At 42.6% G+C, this 14,041-nt stretch overlaps 1 protein-coding gene across 1 annotated transcript in view; it reads right to left on the reverse strand.

The window, feature by feature from the left end:
* Window positions 1-14,041, reverse strand: part of NPC1 (NPC intracellular cholesterol transporter 1) — a 66,747-nt gene that overhangs the window by 11,156 nt on the left and 41,550 nt on the right. Inside the window, exons 11-18 of the mRNA XM_030552918.1 lie at window positions 12,718-12,820; window positions 9,499-9,688; window positions 8,677-8,859; window positions 7,001-7,115; window positions 5,720-5,847; window positions 5,481-5,621; window positions 1,824-1,913; window positions 697-887 (exon numbers count right to left, since the gene is read on the reverse strand). Coding sequence (XP_030408778.1) covers window positions 697-887; window positions 1,824-1,913; window positions 5,481-5,621; window positions 5,720-5,847; window positions 7,001-7,115; window positions 8,677-8,859; window positions 9,499-9,688; window positions 12,718-12,820 — 1,141 coding nt within the window. The remainder of the gene's footprint in view (window positions 1-696; window positions 888-1,823; window positions 1,914-5,480; window positions 5,622-5,719; window positions 5,848-7,000; window positions 7,116-8,676; window positions 8,860-9,498; window positions 9,689-12,717; window positions 12,821-14,041) is intronic.

The raw sequence follows: 14,041 nt of genomic DNA on the forward strand, positions 1-14,041 counted from the left end.
CATAAGAACACCCATTTTCCACCTAAGATGTCTGCTGGAACTAACAAGAATTGTACCAAGGGAAAGGATTGGGCCCAGACTATGAAGGAGTCTAGTCTGTGAAAAACTTGTTTGAACATCTGAGGATGAGATTTTACCTGTAAACAGTTTCTTAATGTATTAGGCTTAGACTTTTATGTTTTGCTTTATGACTGACTTTGTTCTGTCTGTTGTTACGTGAAACCACTTAAATCCTATTTTTTATACTTAATAAAATCACTTTGTTTAAACCCAGAGTAAGTGATTAATACCTGGGGGAGCAAACAGCTGTGCATCTCTCTATCAGAGTTATAGAGCGCACACAATTTATGAGTTTTCCCTGTAAAATGGATTTATTTGAGGTTTGGATCCCATTGGGAGCTGGGTGTCTGGATGCTGGAGACAGGTGACCTGCTGAGCAGTTTTTGGTTAAAGTCTGCAGCTTTAGGGACATGGACCAGATCTAGGTCTGTGCTGCAGCAGGCTAGCGTGTCTGGCTCAACAAGGCAGGGCTCTGGAGTCCCAGGCTGGCAGGGAAAACGGGCTCAGAGGTAAATTCAGCATGTCAGGTGACAGTCCCAAGGGGGTCTCTGTGACTGAACCTGTCACAGACATGCTGGGCAATTTTAGCTATACTACTTACTCTAGAGATCAGTAGGAGAAAAATGCTGCACTTACTAGCTGTCAATTTCGGCTGCAGTGAAGACTTGCTGCACAAGTGAATTGTTATTACATCCCACTCCACCACACACCATGTTCTGTCCCTCCAAAGAGGTATAGTTGTGCCCTTCTTCTAGGACAAAATACACCGGAGGACCAGCATGCAGGTATTTGCTGAGATAATGTAAGTAATCCATTACATAGGAGTCCTTAAAAAAGAAAACGAGTTAAATCTCAAACAGCTGTCTGTTTCTAATCTGTACAGTCCAGACCCATCTACGCACGGTAGCACCATGCCTCCCAGTGTTACCTATTTAACATGCGAGACTCGTTAACACACAGTACAGGAACTTGCTATGTAGCACTACAAATTTGCTCACTGACATAGAAATCGATGGGAAATGCAAAGCAGAAACGTTTTGCACATCTTTACTGCTGACGGGTGGGGAGGGGGGAGAACAGGCAGCAACGCTAAAGCGCTGCCAAGGACTCTGCAGCACTTTAAGGTCCCTGCCCCTTTTGCCCCTCCCCCCCCAGCAGCCAACGTGCGCCCGGGGGGGGGGGGGAAGAGGGAGGAAGGGGCAGGGACCTTGAAGCGCTGCCCCACGGCCGGAGCAGCAGCGGCATCTGGAGTCCCGGGCTCTTTAAATCGCCATGGGAAGCCCGGGCAGCGCAGACCAGGCCGCCTGGAAGGGCTGGCTGGGGGATGCTGACCCCTAACCCCACCCCTTCTGCCCAAGGCACCGCCCCTTACCGGTAAATGTCCTGAGTTACTTTCACCCTTGTGTAGTAGTAATGTTTTTATTAGATTACACATTTGAATGTATATTCTTGCAAAGCGCCGTTAACAGATAGGCCTGCAGTATTTGGGACACTTTGAATATGTATATATAGATATCTTAAGATATTTCAGCATGGCCCTCTTAACCCATGGTCCGTTAACATGTGATTGGGACAGCTTGACTCCCGACATCCGCATGTAAATGGGTCTATATTGTACTGTGTTAATGCTGAGGAATTGTAACATGACAACTTTTGTCTAGTCAGAGATAGGTGACATGTTTCAATTATTTGGTACTGATTAAATCATTTCCTTCTGCAAAAAAAAAAAAAAAATCCACAATTTTTTAAAACAAAACACTTACATCTGGCATTGACAGAGACTGATCCAAGCCAATCTCTACTTTGTGAGCAACTGCTATACTGAATGACAAAAGGCCCACGAACAAGGATATCTGTAAGAAATGACACACGAGAACCGTTTTAAAGACTTCTTCAGACCTACACTGACTCCATGTGTTAATACTCCTCATTTTAGGAAATCAATCATCCTTTATATTTCTACCATGCAGTAAAGTTCCAGAATAAGTATACCAGGTTGGACTGGTATAGTGATGACAGAAGCACAAAGAAGAACTACTCTCACCTCAGAGGGAAGGTACAATCAAAACCCAAATGAAATACAGTACCATATTACTGACCCAAGAATGCCAGCTACTAGCAGAGTTAACCATATCACAGAACCAATCAGTAGCAAAGGAAGTTGGGAACTAAGGGTCTAATCCAACTCCTATTCAAGTCAACGGGGAGTCTTCCCATTGCATTTAAATGACAGTTGGCTCAAGTATCAAATCCAAAAGAAAAAACATTTATTTTACTTCTGGTTGCTAAAACTTAGGGCTGTCAAGCGATTAAAAAAAAAAATCAATCACAATTAAATCGCGCTGCTAAACAATGACAGAATACCATTTATATAAATATTGGATGTTTTCCACATTTTCAAATATATTGGTTTCAATTACAACACAGACAAGTGTCTAGTGCAGGGGCAGACAACCTCTAGCACGTGTGCCGAAGGCGGCACACCAGCTGATTTTCAGTGGCATTCACACTGCCCAGGTCCTGGCCCCTACTCTGAAGGGCTCTGCACTTTAATTTAATTTTGAATGAAACTTCTTAAGAATTTTAAAAACCTTATTTACTTTACATACAACAATAGTTTAGTTATATATTATAGACTTATAGAAAGAGACCTTCTAAAATCATTAAAATGTATTACTGGCATGCAAAACCTTAAATCAGAGTGAACAAATGAAGACTCGGCACATCACTTCTGAAAGCTTGCCGACCTCTGGTCTAGTGCTGACTTTATATTTATTTTTTATTATAAATACTTGCGCTGTAAAAATAGAATAGTATTTTTCCATTCACTTAATACAGGGGTTCTCAGACTTTTGTACTGGTGACCCCTTTCACATAACAAGCCTCTGAGTGAGACCCCCTTTATAAATATATTTTTAAAAAGTGTTTTTAATGTAACACCATTATAAATGCTGGATGCAAAGTGGGGTTTGGGATGGAGGTTAACAGTTTGAGAACCCCTGACTTAATACAAGTGCTGTAGTGCAATCTCTATCATGAAAGCTGAACTTACAAATGTAGATTTATGTACAAAAAATAACTGCATTAAAAAATAAAACAATGTAAAGCTTTAGAACCTACAAGTCCACTCAGTCCTATTTCTTGTTCAGCCAATCGCTCAAACAAGTTTGTTTATATTTGCAGAAAATAATGCTGCCCCACTTCTTGTTTAGTGTCATCTGAAAGTGAGAACAGGTGTTCACATGGCAATGTTGTAGCCGGTGTTGCAAGATATTTACATGCCAGATGCGCTAAAGATTCAGATTCCCTGCTGATGATGGGTTCCGCTCGATAACAATCCAAAGCAGTGCAGACCGATGCATGTTCATTTTCATCATCTGAGTCAGTTAAATACCACCAGCAGGAAGTTGATTTTCTTTTTTGGTGGTTTGGGTTCTGTAGTTTCCGCATCAAAGTGTTGCGTTCTTAAGACTTCTGAAAGCATGCTCCACACCCCGTCCCTCTCGATTTTAAAAGGCACTTCAGATTCTTAAATCTTGGCTTAAGTGCTGTAGCTATCTTTAGAAATCTCACAGTGGTACCTTCTTTGCATTTTGTCAAATCTGCAGTGAAAGTGTTCTTAAAAACGAACAACATGTTGGGTCACCATCCAAGACTGCTTTAACATGAAATACATGGCAGAATGCAGGTAAAACATAGGGCAGGAGACATACAATTCTCCCCCAAGGAGCTCAGTCACAAATTTAATTAACGCATTATTTTTTTAATGAGCGTCATTAGCATGGAAGCATATCCTCTGGAATGGTTGTAGAACTGATAAATGAAATTGTTTTTAATTGTTCACTTTATTAATGTAACTTCTGTTCACCATTCACTACACTTGCCTACACTGTAACTTCTGTTCCATATTGTAATTCAAACCCCATTTTAAAACACTCACTCCATTTTGTAAAAGCTTCCTCCAACCTTCATTTTTGCAAACCCTGCTGTAATCTTATTAGTTTAGTTTAGATGTGTGAATGAGGTATGTATGAATGACGGAATCAACCTCCAGCCCCAGCCTGTCCTGATGAGATAAAGTTCAAATACCAACGGCTGAAGACCTAGACAACAGCCCTAAACAAAGTAAGAAGCATCCACCCTAAAAAGAAAAGGACAACAGAAGGAAGATCAAAGCCAGGTTCAAGGCTGAAAGTCACGCCTGCAATTGATGGGTGATCAATCTAAACCCAGAGGCAGCGTGACACAGCAAGACCTATAGACTTTGAATCCAAACTAAAAGCCTATAAAAAAGAAGGGTGAGATGAGAGACTCTGGGTAATATTCTGCTGCCAACATGGAAGGATATCAGTGCCTGCCCAACAGAGATCCAGCTTGTCCTTGTGCCTGGCTTTCCTGGCCAGTTAGCCGCTACAAGCTACGAACCCAAGCTACAAAATCAAGCTATGAACTTAAGCTATCTTCAGGACTGGTAACTATCTGGTGTGTGTGTGTAGGTATTAGGTATAATGTGTGTGTATAAGAATTACGATATTAGTTGTTAGTCATAAATCAAATTGTTATCATAATAAATGTGGCATCTTTGTCTTGTCCCCTTTAATAAGATCCTTATGGTTTTTACTGGTCTAATATAATTGGTATAACATGGTGGCCAAAGCATGAAGGGGCATACAAATGTTTAGCATATCTGTCACATAAATACCTTGCAATGCCAGCTACAAAAGTGCCACGCAAATGTCTGTTCTTACTTTCAGGTGACATTGTAAATAAGAAGTGGGCAGCATTATCTCCCATAAATGTAAACAAACTTGTTTTTCTTAGCGATTGGCTGAACAAGAAGTAGGACTGAGTGGTTTTACATTGTTATATAACTGCACTCAAAAACCAAAATAAATAAATAAAAATCTACATTTGTAAGTTGCGCTTTCACGATAGAGTTTGCACTACAGTACTCGTATGAGGTGAACTGAAAAATACTATTTATCATTTTTACAGTGCAAATATTTGTACTAAAAATAAAGTGAGCACTCTACACTTTATATTATTGTATTTGTGTTGTAGTTGAAATCAAAATATTTGAAAAATGTATGAAAACATGTATTAAGTATTTTGGATGTCAGTTGGTATTCTATTGTTTAACAGTGCGATTAATTTTATTAATCGCGATTAATCTTTGAATTAAACATGTGAGTTAATGGCAATTAATTGACAGCCCTACTAAAAATACATCCAATATCAATTGCTAAATATTTAAACAAGTAATTTAAGTGCAACAATTATTTTTGAGAAAAGTATGTAATGCTGTGGAAATTAAACACTACTTCTGTCTTTAAGACAGTTCTGAGTTTTCTTGAATGATTTGTATTTGGTTCAAAAAGATTTTCTTGGTCAAGTCTCACTATAAGTGAAGGTGTACATACCACAATTGGTCGCAGCCAGTCTTTAAGAAGACATGGAGAATATAAGTCTTTGAAGAACAGCAACAAGATGCTCTCGGAGTGCTGGACTCCACTTTCTTCTTCCCCGCCTTTGATACAACACAGAATATCCACTTGATTTCTCTAGAAAATAAAACCGAAACATATTAGAATTAATGCAGTCACCACCCAATAGCGTACAGAAGTTGCAGTATATAGAACTGGAATTAGAGTGGACTCACCTCTTGTCGCTTAATGTCCAATCCCAAGAGACTTATAAAGCAGGTTATTTGAAGAAGGAAGTCTATGAACACAGCCATTCCAGCAAAAAGGGAGAAAGTGCGGACAGCTGGCATGGTAGACAAAGTCCCTGGGAGGAGGAGCGGGGGGGAGAGAAAAGGAGCGTCAGATCATTAGGCCTGGCCCAATTTCCAAATGATATGCACAAACATACAGACAGGGCCTTATTCACCAGTATGTTGGAGCAGCCTTGGAGCTTAGTTGCCAGTGCAAGGCTACCTAATGCCATTGGATGATTTTCCCAGAACAGGGAGATAAATCAAGTGGCATAGGAACTGCGAAGGCAGCTCTACATGCCACCCCCGCCTGTCCAACCCACATTTGCTATGGGAAAAGAAATGGGGCAAAGCTTGCTTGTCTTTGAATCCAACTGATCCCTGGATGCCAGAACACCACTTTGGGTTCTGCATATAAAAGGCGATTTCAAAAACACCTTCTTGTTAAAATCCACTCCAGTATCATACAGGCAGATGTAATTATTCAGCAAGTAACCATGGATTAAAACTAGTTCAGAATACCATCAACATGACTAAGATATTCCTTGTCTCCCCTCTCAGCAGTCAACGTAAGACACTATAGAATGCCTGTTCTATTCTATTAAAATATTATTTACGCTGATGAAAGCAAAGCACTAGTGGGAATCAGACATATTGCATGCAGTCACTGGAAATTTCACAATACAATCTTGTGGCTGCATCTAAAACAGGAGCTGAAATATCCCATTATGCCAGCCAAGACGTTCCTGTTATAGTGCTGGAGAAGGCTATAAAATTATGCCAGACTATGTGGGTTTGATGATGAGGGGGAATATTTAAGTTCTTTAAGACTGAGATTCCTAGACTCCTTATTCCTATCTTCTCACTCTCCCATCAAACTATACATCTAACCAGTTTCTCTAATCAGAGGGAGATTTTGTGGCTTTTATTTCTAAATCTACCGTGTTTTGTAAGTGCAACCATGGGCAAGTCACTTGGAATCATGTGCACCACAGTTTCTCTTAATGCAAATTGGGGCTAATGCCTACCTCACAGAGGTAGAGTTAGATTCATTTCACTGTTAGTAGAGATCTCTTAGTTCCTTGGTTGTACTTTTTTAGGCAGTACAGTGAACATTCTTTCTTGGCTAAGCATTGTACAAAGAGGGTCATGAAAGCAAATAAATAATATACACAGCAACTACTATAAAATCTCCAAGCACGGGGGGAAGACAGACTACATTTTTACCTAAGAAAAATGCTACGGTCTCTGAAAAAGATGAGAGCAATATACTAGGAGCCACGTCTCCTAGGATTCTGCCGATCTGCTTATCCAGAGTTTCACCTGGAAGACGCTCATCTCTCTGTTTTAAGGAAATGTAATTCACTTGTTAGGGATTACAGTAGTATATTTCAGAGGAACATCTTAAAAGAATGAAACAAAAGGCATGTCAAGTCAACGTTAAGTATTTATAACAATCAGTGCTACCAAAGTGTGCCAGAGTTACAGCCAGGGAGACAGAAGCTCTCTTTACCTACTGAGTAGCTACAAAGCCTGAGCAGCCACAGCATGAGCTTCCCTATACTGCCCAGGCAACGCATTTCAACCCAAACCTAGAAAGCCTATGGGGTTCTGTAGCAGGGTGGATCCCTGCTCCGGCCCTAAAGGGGTTAAAACAGCCCTGGATAAGGGCAGGGGGCTGGAGACAGCAGCCTTTTAGGCAGGGCTGATTGGGGAAGTGGCTGCAGATGGGGGCCACACCCCAAACTGAGCGACAGGGCCTAATAAGAAGGCTAGGGAAGCCAAGGGCAGACAGTCTTCCTCTGCTTGTAGAGGGAGAAGGGCCTGGCTGCTGAGAACCAGAGCAGGTACCTAGGGTAAAGCAATGCTGGGGAAAGGCAGAGAAGCTGGGGAGCTCCTGCCTGGAAAGCCCCAGGCTGCGGCCTAGAATTAGGCCAGGAGGTACTGGGGTTGTAGGGTGCAACCCAGGGGTAGGCCAAGGCAGCAGGTCCAAACCTCTTTGATGATGATGAGTGGCTGATACTGCAGTCTGCCCCATGCCCTGGGGCAAGACAATGACTGGCAGTAGCCTACACTGAGGCAAAGTGGGGATAGAGGGTGGAGGGTTCCCAGGGAGGGGAAACCCCTAAGAAAGAGGGAGGGGTTACTGCTAGGGGGCAGAACCCCACATAAAAGGGGTACTGTGGTCCAGGGAGGGACACAGGGCCAGTAGCCGAAAGGCAGATGACCGGCCTGCAGAGGGCGCTCAGAGCCAGAATTTGAGCTAATTCCCAGGACAACCAGCAGGAGGTGCCGCAGGGGTGAGTCAGCCCGCTTACAGGTTCAAAGGGTAATTCAGTCTCCCGTGCAAATGTCTGGTCTTTGCGGAGATGCCACAAGGGTGCCAGTTATTTCTGGTGGGTTATGGAGACAACTGTCAGCTAGAAAATGGATTAACCACCACATTGCACAAAAGCACCGTCCTTGTGCTCAATATTATATAAAACAAGACAGTATTTCAGCCCCATAATCCAGCTCACATACAGTCTACCAAGATGATGGTAAAAAGTGTGAGACGATAGTGAAATTTTTCACCGCTGCTTGCTATGAGGCCATGAACTCTATCTGCCTATAATTTACAGTCCAGAGGCCAAAAATAATTGTAATACTAAAAGTAAAGAGCTGCATCAGCAACATTCTTCACACTGAGAAACTGCAAGTCACTAAATATCAATCCTGAGTATCATCCTGGCTCTTGTCCCCCAAATCAACTCTCAGGACAAACCTCATCCTGCGAGGGACCAGACACCTTCTACTGCGTTTAGTAAAAGTGAAGGGTATTCAGCACCTTACAGGATGGAGGCCCTAAAGTAGGAGCTAACATAGTACGCACACATTAAAAACACAAGAGATCATTATAATACCTGAAATGTCTGAACTATAATGAAGATGTTATCTACCCCAACAGCTAGCACCAAAAATGGAATGACTTCAATAACAATCAGTGTTAGTGGGATTCCAAAATAGCTGAAGATACCCAGAGAACATGCTACTGAACTCAATACGATCAGGATGCCTGCAATGCCCAGAGAGATTTTTGAATCCACCTGACAAAGGAACAGAACAAAAAAAAAAAATACACAATATTAACTGTAATGAAAATACATCTGTCAAAGCCATTCCAACCAGAACATTTTGGAACACATCTCCCATTCTAGGAGTGAAGTCTTGATTTGTATGATAAATCAAGTAGTTTTACTAATTACACTGAGGCTGTCTACCGCATAGCCCCTTTTAAACATTCAGGATTCTGTTATTTGAAACTGAAGAGTAAAGCTGCACCTAATTTGAAATGTCTTGGTTCAGAAATGACTAAAAATACCTTGTTATTTAATGACAGAAGTGTTTTTTTTTTTAAAAAGGGGGATGTGATGATCGAAGGAAAGGGAATCAAATGAGACATGGATTTCCCAGTTAATTCTCTTAGAAAAAGAGAAGCCATTTGTAACCCACACCACTCTGGTAAGACAGAAATAATGAAAAACTAGGGATGCTTTATAATAATGCTAATACCACTAGCTAACATAAAAATATTGATCATGAAAATCAGACTATTTACCAAACTGAAGGTGTTACAAAGATTAGTGTTTTAACTTATTTTGAACGCTAGGTGCTATATACACACACAAAAAAAGTAAGATGTCATTATGATGATGTATATTATTTTCAACATAAACTAAGCATACCAGAAATCTATTGCAGCTTCTGATGTGTCCCAGGGCTATTGAGATGTACAGAAACATGACTGCATAGCTAATTAAAACAGTACTGATATCACTGTTACTTTCACGGTTTATCTCATCTTCAATACTCCGTTCCGCAGAGAATGAAATGGTTAAGTTTGAATTCTGGTAGTTTTTCACAAAGCTGATAAACCTGAAAAGAAAACCAAATGTTTTCTTAAAAACACCAAGCTAAGAAAAAGGAGCCACATCTTTTTCAAACTAGCATACAGTACACCTATCCCTCAAAAGAGAGTTGAGATGGTAGGAAAAGGTTTTAAAACATCAAGGTAAGTCTTTAATGTTAAGCAGGCTGTATCAATCCCTTCTGCACAAGACTGCATGGTAGTTAAGACCACACTTCTCTAGATCAGTGGTTCCCAAAGTGGGGTTTGTGAATCCCTGGGGGTTCACAAAATGTTACAGGGGGTTCTTGGGAAAAAAATCCTAGTGGCGGACAGAGCTGTCCCTAGGAACCCCGGGCAGCACAGGGCCAGCAGCCCGGAGCCCCTGGACTTCCAAGAGCTAAGCAAATCAAAGCAAGCATATCTATCACGCTGAGGAGATTTAAACTTCAAGACTCCTTATCAGAAATGGAAAGGGAGGTGGATATTTTTTGCTGTTTTTAAAATTAATTAGGCAGCTAGTATTGTTTTTAAAATTATTATGAAGAACAAGTTTAAGCTTTGTTGTAATGTGCATTGGTTGCCTGGACTGCTCAAGACCTGAATGCTTGTGTAGGCGGAACACTGAGTTGGCTTCTTAGAATCAAAGAATATCAAGGTTGGAAGGGACCTCAGGAGGTCATCTAGCCCAACCTGCTGCTCAAAGCAGGACCAATCCCCAGACAGATTTTTTCCCCAGTTCCCTAAATGGCCCCCTCAAGGATTGAACTCACAACCCTTGGTTTAGCAGGTCAATGCTCAAACCACTGAGCTATCCCTCCCCCCTTAAATACCTTCATGCTGTTTCACATCTGATACTCCTTGATGAAGGATAGGAGCCTTGTCTTATAACAGGCTTATTCAAAGTGATACAAGCTACGAAAGTGAGACCTTGGAAGAGTTGCTGTTTTCATAATGTAATTAAAATATTGTAATAAATAATTATTAATAATAGTGTGTAATAAGCATGTCAGAAAAACAAATTTTATATTTCCAAGATCACTGCTTTTATAATTTATACTCAGGTAAAGGAGAAAATCCCTGGAAATATTCATTTTTAAGAGAGAGTTCGTGAGACTTGACATTTTAGTGAAAGGGGTTCAAAGGTTGTTAAAGTTTAAATTTAGGAACCACTGCTCTAGATCTTCCACTTTTATCATGGTGAACATCTGAAACACTTCCCATTCCCACTCCCCTACAATGTAACTGATGGTGCTATGGAATGAGAGGAAGACAAATAAGCATATGACAGATCTGCATCCCAAAACTTTGGAATGTTTCCTAGCACCAAATACCTACCTTTCAGGCAGGTCTATACACAGAGTTGCATTAATTTAAATAAAGATGTGATGTTAAACTAATTTATAAAAAAACTGGTACAACTTTGTGTGCAGACATTCATATCACTTTGGTTTAAACCTGGCTTACAGGTGCAAGTCAATGTAAGAGTGCCCCTACACAAAGTTCCACTGGTTTAACATCTCCCTTTTAGTTAAAGGAGCACAACCTATGTTTAGACAAGCCCTTTGCTCTCCTCTCTGCCCCAGAAACTTGCAGCTGAGGGCTTGTCTACATCAGAAAGTTGCAGCGCTGGTGAGGGAGTTACAGCGCTGCAACTTTGAGAGTGTCCACATCTGCAGGGCATCACCAGCGCTGCAACTCCCTGTTTGCAGCGCTGGCCGTACTCCCGTTTTGTCTCGGGTGTAGAGGATCCAGCGCTGGTAATGCAATGTAGACACTCACCAGCGCTTTTCTTGACCTCCGTGGAAGGAGGAAGCCTCTGGTAATCAAGCTGGTTTCCTTTCCCGGTTTGCTCTCTCGGTCCCGGAACCCCGAGCAAGCAGGTCTCCTTCCCCGCGGTTTGCTGGCTGGCTCCGGGACCGAGAGAGCAAACCGCGGCGTTCCCGGTTTGCTCTCTCGGTCCCGGAACCCCGAGCAAGCAGGTCTCCTTCCCCGCGGTTTGCTGGCTGGCTCCGGGACCGAGAGAGCAAACCGCGGCGTTCCCGGTTTGCTCTCTCGGTCCCGGAACCCCGAGCAAGCAGGTCTCCTTCCCCGCGGTTTGCTGGCTGGCTCCGGGACCGAGAGAGCAAACCGCGGCGTTCCCGGTTTGCTCTCTCGGTCCCGGAACCCCCCTTGAAGCCGCCCAACAGCGCTGCAGTGTGGCCACATCTAACACCACTTGCAGCGCTGGTTGCTGTAAGTGTGGCCACTCTGCAGCGCTGGCCCTATACAGCTGTACTAATACAGCTGTAACAACCAGCGCTGCAAAATTTTAGATGTAGACATGGCCTGAGAGGAGTTTATGATGCTAAACCATTAGACACTAATTAGCAATGCACTCTACCCCAACCACCCTCTCTGTCTCATCTTCCACAAATATAGGAATGCTTTTCTTATAGCTTATTCTCTCTCATAGTAAGTTGCCATACAGAACTGGTACTTGTTTTAGTAAACCCAATCTCAGTCCCTTGACGTGACAATGACAATTACTCAAGGAGAAAGTGAGTCTCTACAAAGAAACAGAAGAGCAAATGTTTTCTAGAGTCTGAAAAGACGACTAATTTAATTTCCAATACTGGCAATTGAAAAAAGGTTCACAAGATCAACTGCTACAACTACTGAAGTAAATCTACTTGTGAAACTGAAATAGACTGAATTGAAAGAGTTATTTCAGCGAGACCTACATAAAAACATTTTCACAAAGATTTCTCAGTTGCCTGATAGCATTTTGTTGATAAGAGCATAGAGATACAAGTCTTGGTTTATGTGCCAAACAAGGCTCTCATCAGAAACAAAAAAAGTTATACACAAGGTGAACGTTTACACTTTTGATTCAGCTTTGTAGGATCGTTGGCACAGTCAATCCTAAATCCATGTCACACTTCACATTTATTTACAGAAGCATTCTGTACTCTCAGTGCATGTTTAGAACATTGTCTTTGCTGTGAAGTCTGCTAAGCTCAGAGAAAAATAAACTTACTTCAACTGTCACAGTTAGTCTCAACTACAAGAAACTTACTCTTTTTCCCAGGCCAGAGCTCTCATCAGCTTGTGTGTCTCATTGTAGTAATTTTGAACAGGGAAGGTAATAACGAGGGCTGTAGCATTGTTGTAGTTTTCATCTATACGTAAAAAAGGAAGAGGTTGGAGGGAGAACACACTAAAACCTACTATGAAAACATGACACAGATCTTTTGTCAAGAAGGCAGGGTGCTTTTTGTAAAGTGTTCTCTGATTTTAATGGGGGTTGTTTCAAGCACCTCATTTCCTGTCTCTGGTGTCCCACTGAATCCAATCTGCTTAGTCACGTGCAACCACTCCTCAGATGTCAGGAGCACCCATAAACTATTACAGAGAAACTTTGTCTGTAGGGACACACGGGCTGATGAGAATATTGGAGTTCATCCAGGAGAAACATTCTTGGTAAGTGTGATATCGTAAAGTATTAAGAAAGGTAATCCTGAAGTAGTTTATAACCTAAATAAAGCAATTTATACAGATATTGTGCCTATATATCTAGTGCAGGGGTGAGCAAACCAAGGCCTGAGGGCTGCATCCAACCCTTCAGGCATTTTAATCCGGTCCTCAAACTCCTACTGGGAAGCGAGGTTGGGGGCTTGCCCCACTCCATGCGTGCCACGGCTCTGCATGGCTCCCAGAAGCAGTAGCATGTTCCCACTTTGGCTCCTATGTGCAGGGACAGCTAGGTGCTCTGCACGCTGCCCCCGCAGCTCCTATTGGCCAGGAACCATGGCCAATGGGAGCTGCAGGGGTGGCGCCAGTGGACAGGGCAGTGCACAGGGCTGGCTGGGTGTGCTGCCGCGTAGGAGCCAGAGGGGAGACATGCTGCTGCTTGATGTAAGTGCTGCCCGGAGCCTGCACCTCTGACCCGCTCCTGCACCCCAGCCCTCTGCCCCAACCCTGATCCCCCTCCCACCCTCCAAACCCCATCATCCCAGCCTGGAGCACCCTCCTGCACCCCCAACCTTTCATCCTTCGCCAGAGTCCCCTCCCACACTCCCAATCCCTCATCCCCAGCCCCATCCTAGAGCTCACACCCCCAGCTGGAGCCCTTTCCCACATTCTGAAGCCTCATGTCTGGCTCTACCCCAGAGCCCACACCCTCTCCCATACGCCAACCCCCAATTTTGTGGGCATTCATGGCCCACCATACAATTTCCATACCCAGATGTGGTCCTTGGGCTAAAATGTTTGCCTACCCCTGATCTAGCATGTAAGTGATGAGCACTCCTGTTCACCCCCACTCAAATCATGTCACGATTAAACAACAGAAATCAAAGTAACTGAGAATACAACACTAATTTGTACACAAACTCTGATCC

The sequence above is a fragment of the Gopherus evgoodei genome, chromosome 2 (assembly GCF_007399415.2).
Source record: "Gopherus evgoodei ecotype Sinaloan lineage chromosome 2, rGopEvg1_v1.p, whole genome shotgun sequence".
Lineage (NCBI taxonomy): Eukaryota > Metazoa > Chordata > Testudines > Testudinidae > Gopherus > Gopherus evgoodei.